Source organism: Equus caballus, chromosome 14, assembly GCF_041296265.1.
Source record: "Equus caballus isolate H_3958 breed thoroughbred chromosome 14, TB-T2T, whole genome shotgun sequence".
Taxonomy (NCBI): Eukaryota; Metazoa; Chordata; class Mammalia; order Perissodactyla; family Equidae; genus Equus; species Equus caballus.
The window spans coordinates 16,537,862-16,551,143 of record NC_091697.1 but is presented as its reverse complement, the minus strand read 5'-3'; the positions used below and the strand labels follow the sequence as shown (position 1 = coordinate 16,551,143).

At 56.0% G+C, this 13,282-nt stretch overlaps 1 protein-coding gene across 2 annotated transcripts; it reads right to left on the bottom strand.

Annotated features, from left to right (window-relative positions):
* Nucleotides 1–4,103: 4,103 nt before the first annotated feature.
* On the bottom strand, nt 4,104–13,164 carry LOC102149317 (ral guanine nucleotide dissociation stimulator-like). Of its 2 annotated transcripts, XM_070234688.1 has the most exons (13): nt 12,911–13,077; nt 12,399–12,509; nt 11,352–11,547; nt 10,674–10,781; nt 9,830–10,009; nt 8,563–8,778; nt 8,114–8,217; nt 7,522–7,591; nt 6,671–6,739; nt 6,152–6,226; nt 5,533–5,565; nt 5,035–5,156; nt 4,104–4,829 (listed from the first exon to the last, which is right to left on the bottom strand). In XM_070234688.1, the coding sequence occupies exons 5-13, from the start codon at nt 9,887–9,889 to the stop codon at nt 4,628–4,630; spliced, it is 951 nt and encodes a 316-aa protein (XP_070090789.1). In that variant the 5' UTR covers nt 9,890–10,009; nt 10,674–10,781; nt 11,352–11,547; nt 12,399–12,509; nt 12,911–13,077; the 3' UTR covers nt 4,104–4,627. The 2 variants fall into 2 exon arrangements, with proteins under 2 accessions (XP_070090789.1, XP_070090790.1); XM_070234689.1 differs by lacking the exons at nt 4,104–4,829; nt 5,035–5,156; nt 5,533–5,565; ... (3 more) ...; nt 8,114–8,217; nt 8,563–8,778 and having other exon boundaries at nt 9,302–10,009; nt 11,382–11,547; nt 12,911–13,164.
* Nucleotides 13,165–13,282: the final 118 nt, after the last annotated feature.

The window sequence follows — 13,282 nt, the reverse complement described above, 5'->3', positions numbered from 1 at the left end:
GACAATGTTTTCAAATCACACATCTGCTAAGAGTGGAATATTCAGAATATAAAAAGAACTCTTACAACTTGTGATGTTTAGTCTTCTGTGTCAATTTGGCTAGGTTACAGTACCCAGTTATTTAATCAAGCACATCTAAAATCAGCTGACTTTGGAAAATGTTAGCCTTCAAAATGTGAGTGGGTCTCACATACTCAGTTGAAACCCATAAGAGGAAAAATTGAGGTTTCCTGGTGAAGAAGAAATTATGCCTCAGATTGCAGTTTAAAAGCCTGCATTAGGGGTTGGCCCAGTGGCGCAGCAGTTAAGTGTGCGCAATCCGCTTCTCGGCGGCCTGGGGTTTGCCTGTTCAGATCCCAGGTGCAGACATGGCACTGCTTGGCAGGCCATGCTGTGGTAGGCGTCCCACATATAAAGTAGAGGAAAATGGGCATGGATGTTAGCCCAGGGCCAGTCTTCCTCAGGAAAAAAAAAAAATCCTGTATTAGACATTCTAGTCTGCTTGCCTTCCCTATAATTCAAACTTACCAGCACCCATAATCAAGAATAATTCCATGAATAAATCTCTAGAAAGAAATGTGTGTATATGTGTCTCTGTGTGTGTATATATACACGTACATATAGTCATGCACTGCATAATGATGTTTCCATCAATTATGGTCTGCTTACACAATGGTGGTCCCATAAGATTAGTACCTTGCAGCCCAGGAGTATAGTAGGCTATGCCATCTATGTTTGCATAAGCACAGACTATGATGTTCACACAACATCAAAATTTCCTGATGAGGCATTTCCCAGAACATGTCCCCATCATTCGGTGAGGCATGACTGTATGTATGTATACAGAAATGGATATGTTCACGTTATAAATAAATGTTTCTTTTCTCTGGAGAACTCTAATACAGATTTTGGTACCAAGGATGGTTCTAGAGGAATAGAATCTTAAAGATGTGGTTTCTGAAATGGTTCTGGGGTTTCTGGAATTGGTTCTCTAATCTGATTAAATTGAAAGGCACCAGAGACCCTATTTCCAGTGTTAAAGAGGGCGCTGCCAGTTGATGGCAGGCTGTGGCAACAGAGGTACACAAAATATCACCACTGGATATTCCTAACCAAATGTCTATAAAAGGGAAACTTCTCAGTGATCATGTATTTGATGCGTTAATCATTCTTGACAAGTTAACGAATCTAATGAAATCAGCTAACTGTTCCTAATTGCACTTGATTAAATGAGAAAAGAAAATCATGAGCACAGGGTGTCAAATTCCCAGCTCATCTCAACCACCATAACTGACCTGAAGTGTCTGTACCTTCCCTGAAACAAACTCTTACTTCCTGTAGCTTCAGAGCTGATCCTTCTGAAAACCTAACCCAGAGTCTCTTCCTGCAAGCGGCTGAATTACAACACAGGTTGAATCCCCATCTGCACAGTGGTGAAAGTGATGGCGTTGATTTAGTAGTAATTTGGTCCTGAAAACTGGAATGAGGATGTAAGTCAGTTCCCGATTAAGCTGGAACATTTAACTCACTCCCACATGGCACAGAGTTGGCCTTGTCAGTGGAAGCAGCCCTCCTCCTCCTGTCTGAGGACGTGAACTCTGCTTTTCCTGAGGATCCTGTCATCATGTCCCCTGAGGTCATTGCCTGGCAAGACACTGCTGAGCCTCCTCAGGACCTATACCCACCAGCCTTGGTGCTTCTAGAGCAAGACTCAGTCGAGGTGAACCTGACTCCTAGCAGGTCCCAAAGCATGAGATACAAAAGGGGACCCATGAGGAATTGTGCTACACTCCAAAATTACCGCATCCTCTTCCTAGTACACACAGATGGAAACCTAGGACAACTGTGAAGAAGTGGGCTACGGGGGTTGGGATAATGGAGGAAGGAACACGCAGTTGATTCGGTGGAATGAATTGACTTGGCCCCACTCAGCAGAGGTTCTCTAGTCAACGTTGTGTCTCGAGGGGGTACAAAGATCTCTAACAGTCTGTTCAGTTGACTGGCTCTAACATGGACCAAAATGTGGAGATCACAAGATAAAATGGAACGTCCTTGGTGTGCTGTAGAAGAAAGGATCAAAATAATCATTCGAAAGCAGCACAGAGAGCTGAACAACTCAATGGAATGAGGAAAAAAGGATAAGATCAAAGGAAAAGTTCAAAGACAGGAAACATAGAAACATAAAAAAAAAAACAATTTTGGGGATGAGAGTGTAAAAAACAAAAGATTGACATGTGACCTCGCTGCAAATATGGGTCTCTTTTGGGTGATTAGCTGCACTTTTGGCCAGTGGAAGCCCAAACATGCGCTAAACAGCCCCTCCTCTGCCCCAGCTGAACTATAAGACGTACCAATGTTGCTACCTGCTGGGTCGGCTCTCAGGAGCACCCTAGTCCTGGAGGAGACACTCTTGGGACACTCATGCCTTCATTCCGGCCCTGGACTAGCCCTGGGACCTGCCACGACTCTTTCTCCTCTGAGGGACAGCACAGCATTCCCCAGCTTCCTCTGGCAAGTCTCTTTCCTGGGTGTCTGTGCCACATCAGCAAAGGCCTGGGCTTTCGGGAACCAGGGTTTATCCTCAGCATCTGGCTGTGCTGAGACGGCCTTCCTGACAGAGCCCAGCCTGCCATGTGTCTGAGTGACACTTGTAGCCACCAGGAAGGAGAAGATGAGTCAGAAGTGCCAAGCGATTCACCCGGCCCTTTTCTTTCAGGCTATTTCGAAGGGACGAGATTGCAAAGGCTGGGTGGTCAGGATTTCCGTCCTGGTTCTGGAGCCAGTGCTCTAGTTGAGCTCAGAGCAGTGTCTGTTTAGCACGCAGATGAGAAGGATTTCAGCATTTCCCTTGGTAAGGCTCTGTCCACGCACATCCACAGATCATCAGGTTGCTGGCATTCCCCGTGGGACCACCAACTCACATCCTTCTTAGGCCTCCTCTTTCAAAGCTCCCAACAGGAAAGGTGCACATCCCCATGACAGAACCACAGCACAAGACTGTGGAAAAGAACACAGCCAGCTGAGGGGCTGCACACTTGCTGGGCTCAAGCACTGCAATGACTTTAGGAAAATTCACTATAAATACTCCAGATTGTGTAAACTTGGGACTGTCCAACACCATGGGCCTGAGAAGCACACAGGCCCAGAAGTCGCGCTCGGCAACAGGGAGACTGTGGGGTCATTTCTGGTCAGCATGATCATCTATCCTCCTGGGAAAGCAGAGCTCACCTGGGATCCACCAGGCCCAGTCTGGGAGGAGTGGCCACTATGGACCTGGCAGAAAGGCTGGGGGCATCTAGGGAATTTCTGCCCTAAGATACAATTGTATGCAGAAGTGCAGAGATGCTGAAAATCCTGGCTAACAGAGAGCAGTAGGTTTATGGAGGGAGACCTGGCTGAGGCCCTAAAAGCTGCATCCCACAGCTTTCCCCTTGGAGAGACAGCAAGCAGGAAATGGTATTCGGAGTCAGGGAGTAGAAGCCCAGGAGGAGCAAGTCTAGGTCAAGGGTGAACAGGGAGCCCCTCAGTGGGCCTGAGAAGGAAAAGTCCTGCCTGCCCACGGCCCATCTGCACAGGACATTCCTCTGGCCTTGTCCTCTCCACGTGCACATTTTGAGCTTTTGATGGTATTTTCCCCACTTAGAGCTGAAGCCATTCCGGAAACTGAATCAGAAAACAAGGTCCTAATCTGTGTGCAAGAGAAACTGGGAAATTCTTCCCTCTTCCAGCAGAATGTAAAAAGGCAGCCACTGTCCTGGGCAGGACGTGTGCTAGGGACAGGCACGTGCTAGTTTGAAAGACATCCCCAGCTCAGTGGTTGTCGCTCTGCCTGAGAAAGTGCCTCCAAACTCTTAGTCCCAAGGTCGGAGGGGCCATCTCTGCTCCTGGACAGGGTGAACCACACTGCAATGATCCTGTCCTTGGAGGAAGGGCAACTTGGGCATGTTCTTCAGTAGCCAGGGAGGGGACTGGCCTTTCTCCCTTCTCTACATAAACTGAGCTGATGATGTTGTGAGATTTCTAAATTGGAGGAGGAATGTGAGTTTCTGGATCCCATTTCCATGAGCACGGCGAGTGAAAGATGCACACCTCCACTCCCAGGATTAGAAAGAAGCAAGAATTTAATATAATACTCAAACGGAGCATTTACCATTGACAACAAAATATGGCCCCTCCAAATAGGGAAATAGGTACTGGGGAAAAGGGGGTGGGAGAAGAGGGGTTGGTGCCTTCCGTTGTGGCCTCCAGGGGACCCCAGGAAACGGATCACAAAGTTCTCGTCAGAATCAGAGGAGGTGGCCCTGTGTACCCTGAGTGTCCCTGCTGTGTCCCCACTGTAGCTCAGCTGGTCTCACGAGGGTCATCGACCACCTCCACAGGGCCCTTGGTTGGGGGTCTGATGTCTGGAGAAAGACAGGCATTTCCTGAGGGGCCTGCCCTGGAACCACAGTGCACACCTCCTCCATGCCCCCACCATGCTCTGTGCTCCAGCCCTGTCCTGAGTCCTCAGACAGCTAACAGCACCCCATCTGTCCCTGACACAGGGGCTGATATTTAGCGTCACCCATTTCACAGAAGAGGAAACCAGTCCCAGAAACGTGAGTGCGATCGCCCAGGATGGGACTGCTCAGCAGTGGAGTTGGAACCCAGGGCCAGCTGTCTGCCTCCCCAGGCCCACGCTCAGCCTGAATGTTTCCTGAGCCTGTGGATTCAGCCACTGCCGGTCTGGACGCTCACTCTTCCCTGAGCGGTTCTTCTTGTCTTTGAAGAAGAGTCGAATCTTTCTGGCCCAGTGGTATCGGGGCTCCAGCTGGCAGGACAGGCTGTAGCTACAGGACAGAGGGGAGCTGGGAGCTCTCAGGAGCCACACATCACATGTGCATCCTGGAGCCTGCCAGCAGCTGGGGTCGAAGGGCCCCAGGGGTCTCCATGCAACCAGATCTGAGGCTGACCAGGGAGCCACAGCCATAGGCTGCAGAGCTGATCAGCAGAGAGAGTCTGCCCTGCCCTCCCCCAACTCCTGACCCTACTCACCTCTCCTCCTTGCTCAGGGGCTCCACGGCCTGGAACCAGACCCCAAAGTGCTCGTCAGGCTGCACGGTGTACAGATTTGCAGCCTCCTGGAGCAGCTCGATCTCCTCCATCAGTTTGAATTGCTAGGACAGAGTAAGCACAGGATGCCCACAGGGCCTGAGTTGGGGACCCTGCAGGGCTCTTGGAGAGGGTGAGGAGGGGGGCAAGGAGACAGTCTGAGGCCTTTGCCCACTTGGGAACCCTGCCTCCCTGCGATTCCAGTCAGGACTTGCCTGCTCTCACACTTGGCCCAAAATAGCTCCTCCTCCAGGAAGGAGTCTTTGATGCCAGCCCTTCCCCCACCCGCCAATGCCATAGGATCCCTAGCTCTGTATATCGAACTGTGCAAATAAATGTTCCCCCCTGGGGATTGGGCCAGAGGGTGTCCTGCCCACTGCAGGGGGGGGTCTCTGATTTCCACACCCCCACGTTCCCCACCGGGAGGCCGCAGCCGCTTACCTCGTTCCATTTCCGACAGTTGAGCACATTGCCCTGGAAAGCAGACAGCGGCCGTCCATCAGAAACAGCCCCTTTGGGCCAGCACTAGCCCCCGTCCACACCTCTTGCAATGTTGCACTACTGCCAGTGGGCGGGCCCATCCAGAGCCCGGACTTGGACCTGGGCCAGTCTCTGGGCTCCAGAGCAGGGGGCACAGAGCAACTGAGGCAAGAGACCTTGTAACCCAACCCTCTCCGATGACACGTGGGGAGACTGAGGCCTCAGGCAGGAAAGGACAGCTCAGCCACTGATGTGCTTCCTGACTGGGAGGGGCCCGACTTCTCTTCCCTCACTGGCAGGGCCAGAGGGAGAGGCTGAGTCCAGCTCAGACACCACCTCCTGGGGCCACACAGTCAGGCAGCTCTGAGCCTCAGCAGCCCAGGGAACCTGGACGGTGGCTTATGCAGAGCCTGCATCACCCACTGGGGAGATGGGCCTGACACCCCAACTCCCACACGAGGCTGGAGGCCCTGCTGAGAGGACCTTTGCCAAATGCAGAGAGCTCAGGGCTCAGGACAGGACTCTCTCCTCCCCACCCTCAGGAGCCTGAGCCCCCGGACCCACCTCCAGGCTCACTCACCTCCACATAATCCTCCATCGTAGTGTCCAGCAGCTCCAGGGAACGGAAGAACGTCACCAGGGAGGGGACGACACCCTGTGCCGCCATCGGGATGGGCATGGTGATGAGCTCCCGCTCTCAGGTGCCCCCATGAACCTTCCCCTGAAACCCCTCAGCCCAGCCTCCTGCCCACCCCACACTCCCACACAGAGCAGCCTAGGATCCTCGGGACACCCCAACACACACAATTCCCTTCCCCCGCTCCCCTCCAGGAACACCAAACTCCATCAGTCAAGTCCCAGGGCTGGCCGTTGGCCCCTCCCAGGGGCAGTGGCCCCTGCCCTTCCCCACCCCAAATCTGCCCTGCTGCCAGCCCTTCCAGGCCTCCTCCTGCTCACTGCCACTGCAGGCCCATCATGCTTGGCAGCCACAGCAGATTCGCCCGAGGAGGAAGGCTCCTCTCCTGAGGGAGGTCTCCAGCTGGGAGGGGGAGCCCCCTCTCCTCTGACTCCTAGGCCCCTCCCCCACAGTCACCCTCACCTGCTGCCGCTGCCTCTCCTGGGCTCCCTCGCGGGCCCTCTCTGCAGTCTTTAACACGGAGGTCGCCTCCTGTCGGGGCCGAGGACAGGGTCAGTGCGCCCATACTCCCCTCCGCATGGCCCCCAAGGCCCCTGATCTCAGACCCTGGCCATCGGCTCCAGTCCCCTGCTGCCTCTGCTGCTCCCACCTCCACGGTGCTCTGATTCTAGACCAGTCCCAGCTCCAGCTCCAGGACTCAGTCCTGTGTGACTTGGGCCTGCCCAGGCCTCCCTGGCCCTCTTTCCTCAGCTGAAAAGTGTGAGGAGAACATCACCTGCTTTCAGGAGTCTCCTGAGGACTCAGAGTCATCTGCGTGTCATCACTGCTCTCCCCTCACCTCTCGAGGAGGAGCCGGCACAAATCTCCTCCCGTTCCTGTCCTCCCTTGGATGGTAGCAGCCCGCTGGGAGGCCTGCACTGCTGATCATTTCCCTCCACTTCCCAGAGGAGGAGACGGAGGCCCCCAGAGGGGCAGTGACTGGCTCAAGGACCCACTGGGAGAGGCTGCTACCTGTGCCAGCTACAGGCCCTGTCCCCGCTGCCTTCACCACACCCTGGCTCCAAATCTGACCAAGGCCCCGACCTCTGGACTCCAGGGGTGCGTCCAGACCCCAGCTGAACAGACAGGGAGGGGGAGGGCAGGGTGTCTTGAGGGACCTGGCCGAGTGGCCCCGGCCTGCCCCACCCTCACAGGGCTCTCTGACCCCCAGCCTGGGCCGAGCCTTGCCATAGCCTCACCTCCTAGGATCCCCTCGGGATGTTCCCCTCCCCTCTCCTTCTGGCCTCCTTCCAGATCTCCAGCCTCCAGGTTACCTGCACCAGCAGCTCCCTGCTCACGCGTTTCTCTCTCCTGACCCACTTCTTCCAGGTTCGAGAACTCTCCCTGCGGGGTGGGGAAAGAAAGAAAGCAAGCAAGCAAGAAAAACTGTGGGATGCTTGAAGGCAAATCCCATTTATTTGAGAACCCAGGAGATCCAAACTGCCTGGGGCCTGGATGAGGGATTTCACTGGGGTGCTCTGAGCTCTAAGGTCCCCATGGGACTGCGGAGGGGGCCTCTCCTCTTGTCCCTTGGGGCCTCCATTCCCAGATGTCCCAAACAGATCTCTTTGGAACAGTGTTGGTTTCAGCTGCATAGAGGCTTCTGTTGCTGCAAAGGAAACACCTGACAATCTCCACCTGGGCTCAAGCCAGGATCTGGTCTGGAAGGAAATGAATCCCTGGGACGGAACTGCTGGCCTAAGGGCGCTGAGAGACTCAGAGACCCAGCACCCAGGTCAGTCCCTGTGCCCGGCGTTCGCTGTCTCCCAGGTGGTCTCAGCTGACTTTGGGGGACATGCCGGCCCAAATCAGGCTGCCTGGGCCACCTCACCCTCATGGTGCTTGGCTGGAGAGCAGACTACCCACCTGGAAACTTGTCCCCAGGTGTCTTGGAGACGGGCAATGGCAGGGCTCTGCAGGGCAGAAAGGATTGTGTGGAGGGAACAGAAGTTCCCGAGGCCTCGGCACTCCTGGGGAAGCGAAGAGATGGAGCCGTGAGGGGGAGCTGAAGCTCTGCTGCCTCTGGTTTCTGTCCCCTCATGGACTTCCCCTGTCCTGGAGGAGACACATGCCCAGGGAAGCCAGGGAGGGCACACCTGCCACCCGACGAGTAACACTGCCAGGCACAAGGATTTGTAGCTCAACACAAGGAAGGAAGTGAGCTTGTCCCCACTGGGACCTCAAGTCAAGGGCAACGTGGCCCTGGCATGAGGGTCAAGGGACAGTCCAGGGACTAAGACCCCAGACTGCAATCCTGAGAGCTGAGAAACAAGAGGCAATTCCCACGCATCCAGACAGGGCGTGCCAAGGCTTACCTCAGCCACCCTGATCCACAGCTCAACCACCCTGGCCCTGTCCTGCGCTGTCATGCTCGCTTCCCCAAGGCAGGTGACGAGGATGCGATTGGCCACGGTGTTGTCGTGCATCACAGTGTCACGGACGGTGGGTGCCAGGGACTTGCGTTCCCTGTTGTCGCGCTCAGACCAGATGGAGCCGAGGCAGTGGGCGGGCACCAACGTCTTGAACAGCTCCTGCAGAAGATTCGGAGTGTCACCCGGTCCTGCCGCACCCCAGCTCGGCGTCCACAGTCCCCCATAGGCCCAGGCAGGGTGAGATCAGAACTGGAGCTCAGGAAGCAGAGCATGTGGCCTGAGGCTTGTGGGAGTCCCTGGGTTTTGTCTGTGTCCACTGAATGCACCCAGTCCAGGATGACCCCGGACACAGTACTGTGGGGAAGGGAGGGGACATTTGCTCCCAGCCCTGTCTCACTTCCTCCAAGCTCCAGAAGGCAGCCCACACATGCCCACCAGAAGGGCCATCATCCACCCATCCCAGTGCCCCTCCGGTCCCACTCCCCATTCCCATGCACATTCCCCCCGAGGCAGGGACAACGCCCAGCTTTGTTTGACTGTCTCCACTGGAGTCAATACACATCACCTTCCTGATAAGTGCTGAGGCTGTCTGGGCCACCTGCGCAGATGGGGGATCCACCCAAGGACCTGGCAGCACTTCAGTGAGTGCCCATCCCCCACCAAAGGGCCAGACTCTGCCCACCTTCCACTCTCTCCCACCTCATTCATCGGCACAGCCACCCTGTACAGCAGGTGCTCTGAGTGTCCGTCTCTACTGTCCCCTGTTCGCTAGGGGACAGCGAAGTCTTGGGGAGAAAGAAAGCTGCCCAGGTCACAGTATCGATAAGGGAGGGAGCAGGGATTTGGACCCAGATCATCGGAATCCCGAGCAGGGAATGGCAGGTGTGGGGTGGCTCATGGCACCAGGAAGGCAGGGGCCACCCACCCCGCGAGCTCCTCTGCTCACCGCAGCCATCCTCGTCAGCTGCTCTGCCACCAGCTGGGGAGGGAAGACCAAGATGTTCGGCTTCTCCTCCCGCAGCTGGTCCTCGGTGGTCACGGCCCAGGGGCAGCTGGGCTCTGGGGCTGCCTTTAATGGTGGCCCTTGCTCTGGTCCTGGAGTGGCCGACTCAGGGGCTGCTGGCTCCAGCTCTACCACACGTGGTGAGACTGGAGGTGCAGCTGGCTCCAGCCCAGGGGCTAGCACTGGCTCTGGCTCCAGTCCCCTCACCTTTCCATTCGGCCTCAATGGCCTTGAGATGCTCCAGGTGGCCTGGCAGAAGGTAGGCATGGCCCTCCACGTGGGAGCCACCAAAGCTGGTGTGCAGAGTGGCCAGCTGCAGGGTCCAACAGGGGCTCCCTGCAATCCTGCCCTTGGCCCAGCCAGGTTCCCAGCAGGAAATAGATAGCACTGCGGGGAGGCAGATGGGCCAGAGAGTCAGTGGCCTGGCCTTTCCTTAAACACCGCCCTCCCAAGGCACTCTTCTTAGCATCTGGGCCCCTGTGCCAGACCCTCCCCCTCCAGAGGAGGGCCCCATCCCAGCCCTGAGCCCTGGCTGGCTGTCCTGGCTGTGGCAGGCCTGCTCATCCAGCAGGCTGAACACAGAGTCTGTGAGAGTCTCTTGTTCCCACCGATACTCTCCTCCCCAAGGGTCTGGACACAGCCTACCCAAGCCCTGTATGCATGTGGGCCACTGGAATGAAGACTCCAGCAGATTTGGGAGTAGCTTGCTCACACACCTCCTACTATGGACCTGGCGGTGGTGCTCACAAGGTGTGGATGTGGAGAAAGGGAGGCAGGAGGAGCTGGGACTCTGCTGGGACTGGGTCTCTAGGGGACAACGCAGCCCAGCCTCCCTTCCAATTCTCAAGGGGCCTGGGACCCATGCACAGCTCTCTTTGAGTCCAGTCCTGCTGGAGTGGAAGCCATCAGAACTCAGCCCTCCCATGGGAATCACAAGATGGGTGAGATGCAGGGTTCTCCCAGGCCTGACCCGGCCACAGCCTCCATCCTCTTCCTGCACCCTGTTTGCTAGAGACAGGAGGCCCTTCTTCTCGACCCAAAGACCACTCACTTTGGGAGGTGGTCCTGTCCTCCAGCATCCTGCACACAATGGGCCAAGCTGCCTCCATGTGTCCCAAAGGGGATGAGGGCATCGCCTGGGATGGAGGGTAGATGGGACCTGTGAATGATGTAAGTGTGACTGTCTGACTCTCAGAATAGAGGGGAGTCCCAGGGAGGCTGTCTACTTCATTCACTGAGTGACACTTAGTGTGTCCAAAAGTCCTGCTCAGAGTAGGTCCTTCATAGGCATTGTTAAATGACCTCCAACCAGAACCACTCCAGGTGTCTGAGTGGGCCTGTGGCCCCTCTGTGGCCCTAGAGATCCCTAAGTGGCTACACCAAGGACAAGCACCAGGACCAGCTGGATGGCATCTCAAACTCCTTGACAGGGTGCTCTCCAGGTGCTTTTCCAAACTCAAAAAGCCACAAGCCAGTGAAGGGAGAGGAAGACTACTTTCCGTGGGGGACAGAGAAATAATCAACACCAGCAACCACAGCATGGCCCACCACCCTCTCTGCAGAGCCGGGCACCAGGGCAGCACCTGGAGGGCTGATCCCATTCATCCCTGGGAGAAGCCTAGCAAGTTCATCCTCTCCCACCCCACGTTTCAGAGGAGCCAACTCAGGCTCAGAGAGATGTGGTGACATTCCCAAGGCAAGACACACAGCTGACAGTGGGCAGACTCACCACTGTGCTGAGGAGGAGGTGGGCAGTCACCTGGGAAACAGCTGGTCCAGCACCTGGTGGGCTGTGCTGGAGCCTGAGTAGCTGCAGAGGGAGGTGATGACACTGCAGAGGACTCTGCTAGGAAGGCTGGCAGCACAGACTGGAGGGCACGCATCCTGCAGGCCTCAGTTACAGACAGAGTGGACTCATCTTCACTCTGGATGGGACGAGGAGGCACACAGGGTCAGGGCCACCACTATGAACCACCAGCGTTATCGAGGTCTGCAGCTGACCCAGGAACTCCTAGCCCCTCCCAGACGTGTGCGACAGGAGACACAGGGGCTCCCACACTCAGCAAGGTTCTGGGCTCTCAAAGTACAATCTGACTTTGGGCGGGCGAAGGATTCCACATTGATCTCCCTCGAGGCCATTTCCTCGCAGAGGGACAACAGACCTCCCTCTGTGCAGAGCACCAGCCCAGTGAATCCTCAAAAGACACCCCCTCTCTAGAGAGGAGAACAGAGGCTTAGGCATGCCAAGTGGCTTCTCTAGGTCCTGTGGGTCACAACTGAGAACCGCCCAAAGTGAGGGCTGAGGGCCAGCCCCTCTAACTGCCTGAGGCTTCATTGGGCCCCGACCTGGAGGGAAATGTTATGTGGCCACCCCGCCCCGGTCTGGAAACAGTGTACAAGGCAGTGACACACTCTGAGAATCCCTTTGACTTCCAAAACACGCTGATGGTTATTTCTCTTACATTAAAGGGAGTTTGGAGACCCTCCTTATCAAGGTTCCATGTTCCAAAAAAGGCAAAATTCAAAGATACTCAGGGCCTAGTGGGAAGTGATAACGTTTTCTCTAATCTTCCTAGGAAAACGCAGAGTGCCCTCCTATCCTCCTATGCAGCTGGTGGGGAGGAGCGGAAGTCCAGATTCCTTTGGGACTGTGGGACACTCAGGGGGGTCAGCCCTGTTAGGTTCCCAGGAGAACGGCAGTTTGAGGTTGGATTCTGGGCCTGCCCTGGTCATCTCAGGGGCCCGGGTGGGAAGACCCCTCGGTGCCCACTCTCACCTCAGAGCAGCCCTGGTTATTGATGATGGTGCGGTGCAGCTGGTCCCTGTCCAGGGAGATGGAGTACCCGAAGCCATCCGCCAGCTCTTCGACCACCTCCTGTGTGCAGCTCTGCAAAGACAGTGCCCGAGAGCCGGGCCAGGATGTCTCAGGCACCTGCCTCGACTTGGCCACAGGAGGAAACCCCAGCAGGGATCAGGTACCCAGCAGTGTCTGTGTAGAACTCCAGCCAGGGAGGGAATGAGATGACCCCTGGAGGGCTCTGGACTGACATATGCATAGAGGAGCTTGGTCCCCAGCACCCACTCTCCCATCCTGCTAGCCAACACCTAGGCTGGGAACACGACGCACTGCCAGGTTTCAACACCCAGCAAAGGGCTCCTGCCCAGGATGAGTGCCCCCTCAGCCCCGCCGTCCCTCACTCCACTCCCCCCGGACACACAAGGAGGCTCAGAGGGGTGTGGGGTTGGGATCCCATTGTGGCCTAAGGCTGTTGGCCTGCCCTGTGTTACCTGAGGGCTCCTCCTGCCAAATGGCCAGAGGCGGTGCAGGTGAGGGCCAAGCCAATGTGTGTAGCAACTGAAAAGGCTGTGTTTCTTGGCTTTCCTGAAGCCACAGCCTCGACAAGTCGGGAGACAACAGCAGAGCATCCTGCTCTCTTGAGTGTCTCTACTCAAGTGAGCTCAATAGGAGGCTATGTCTAGAATGTGGGCGCCTGGAGACCAGTGTGCTAAGTTCTGTTAGGGTCTGTCACCAAGGAAGTGAGGTCACTTCCTCAAGCTTCCATTACCCGGGCCTCTTCCTTCAATCACACCAACCCAAAACCCCTCTGGGATCTTGGCTGCTCACCCTCCTTGCCCATGTCATCTCCAGAACTGTACACA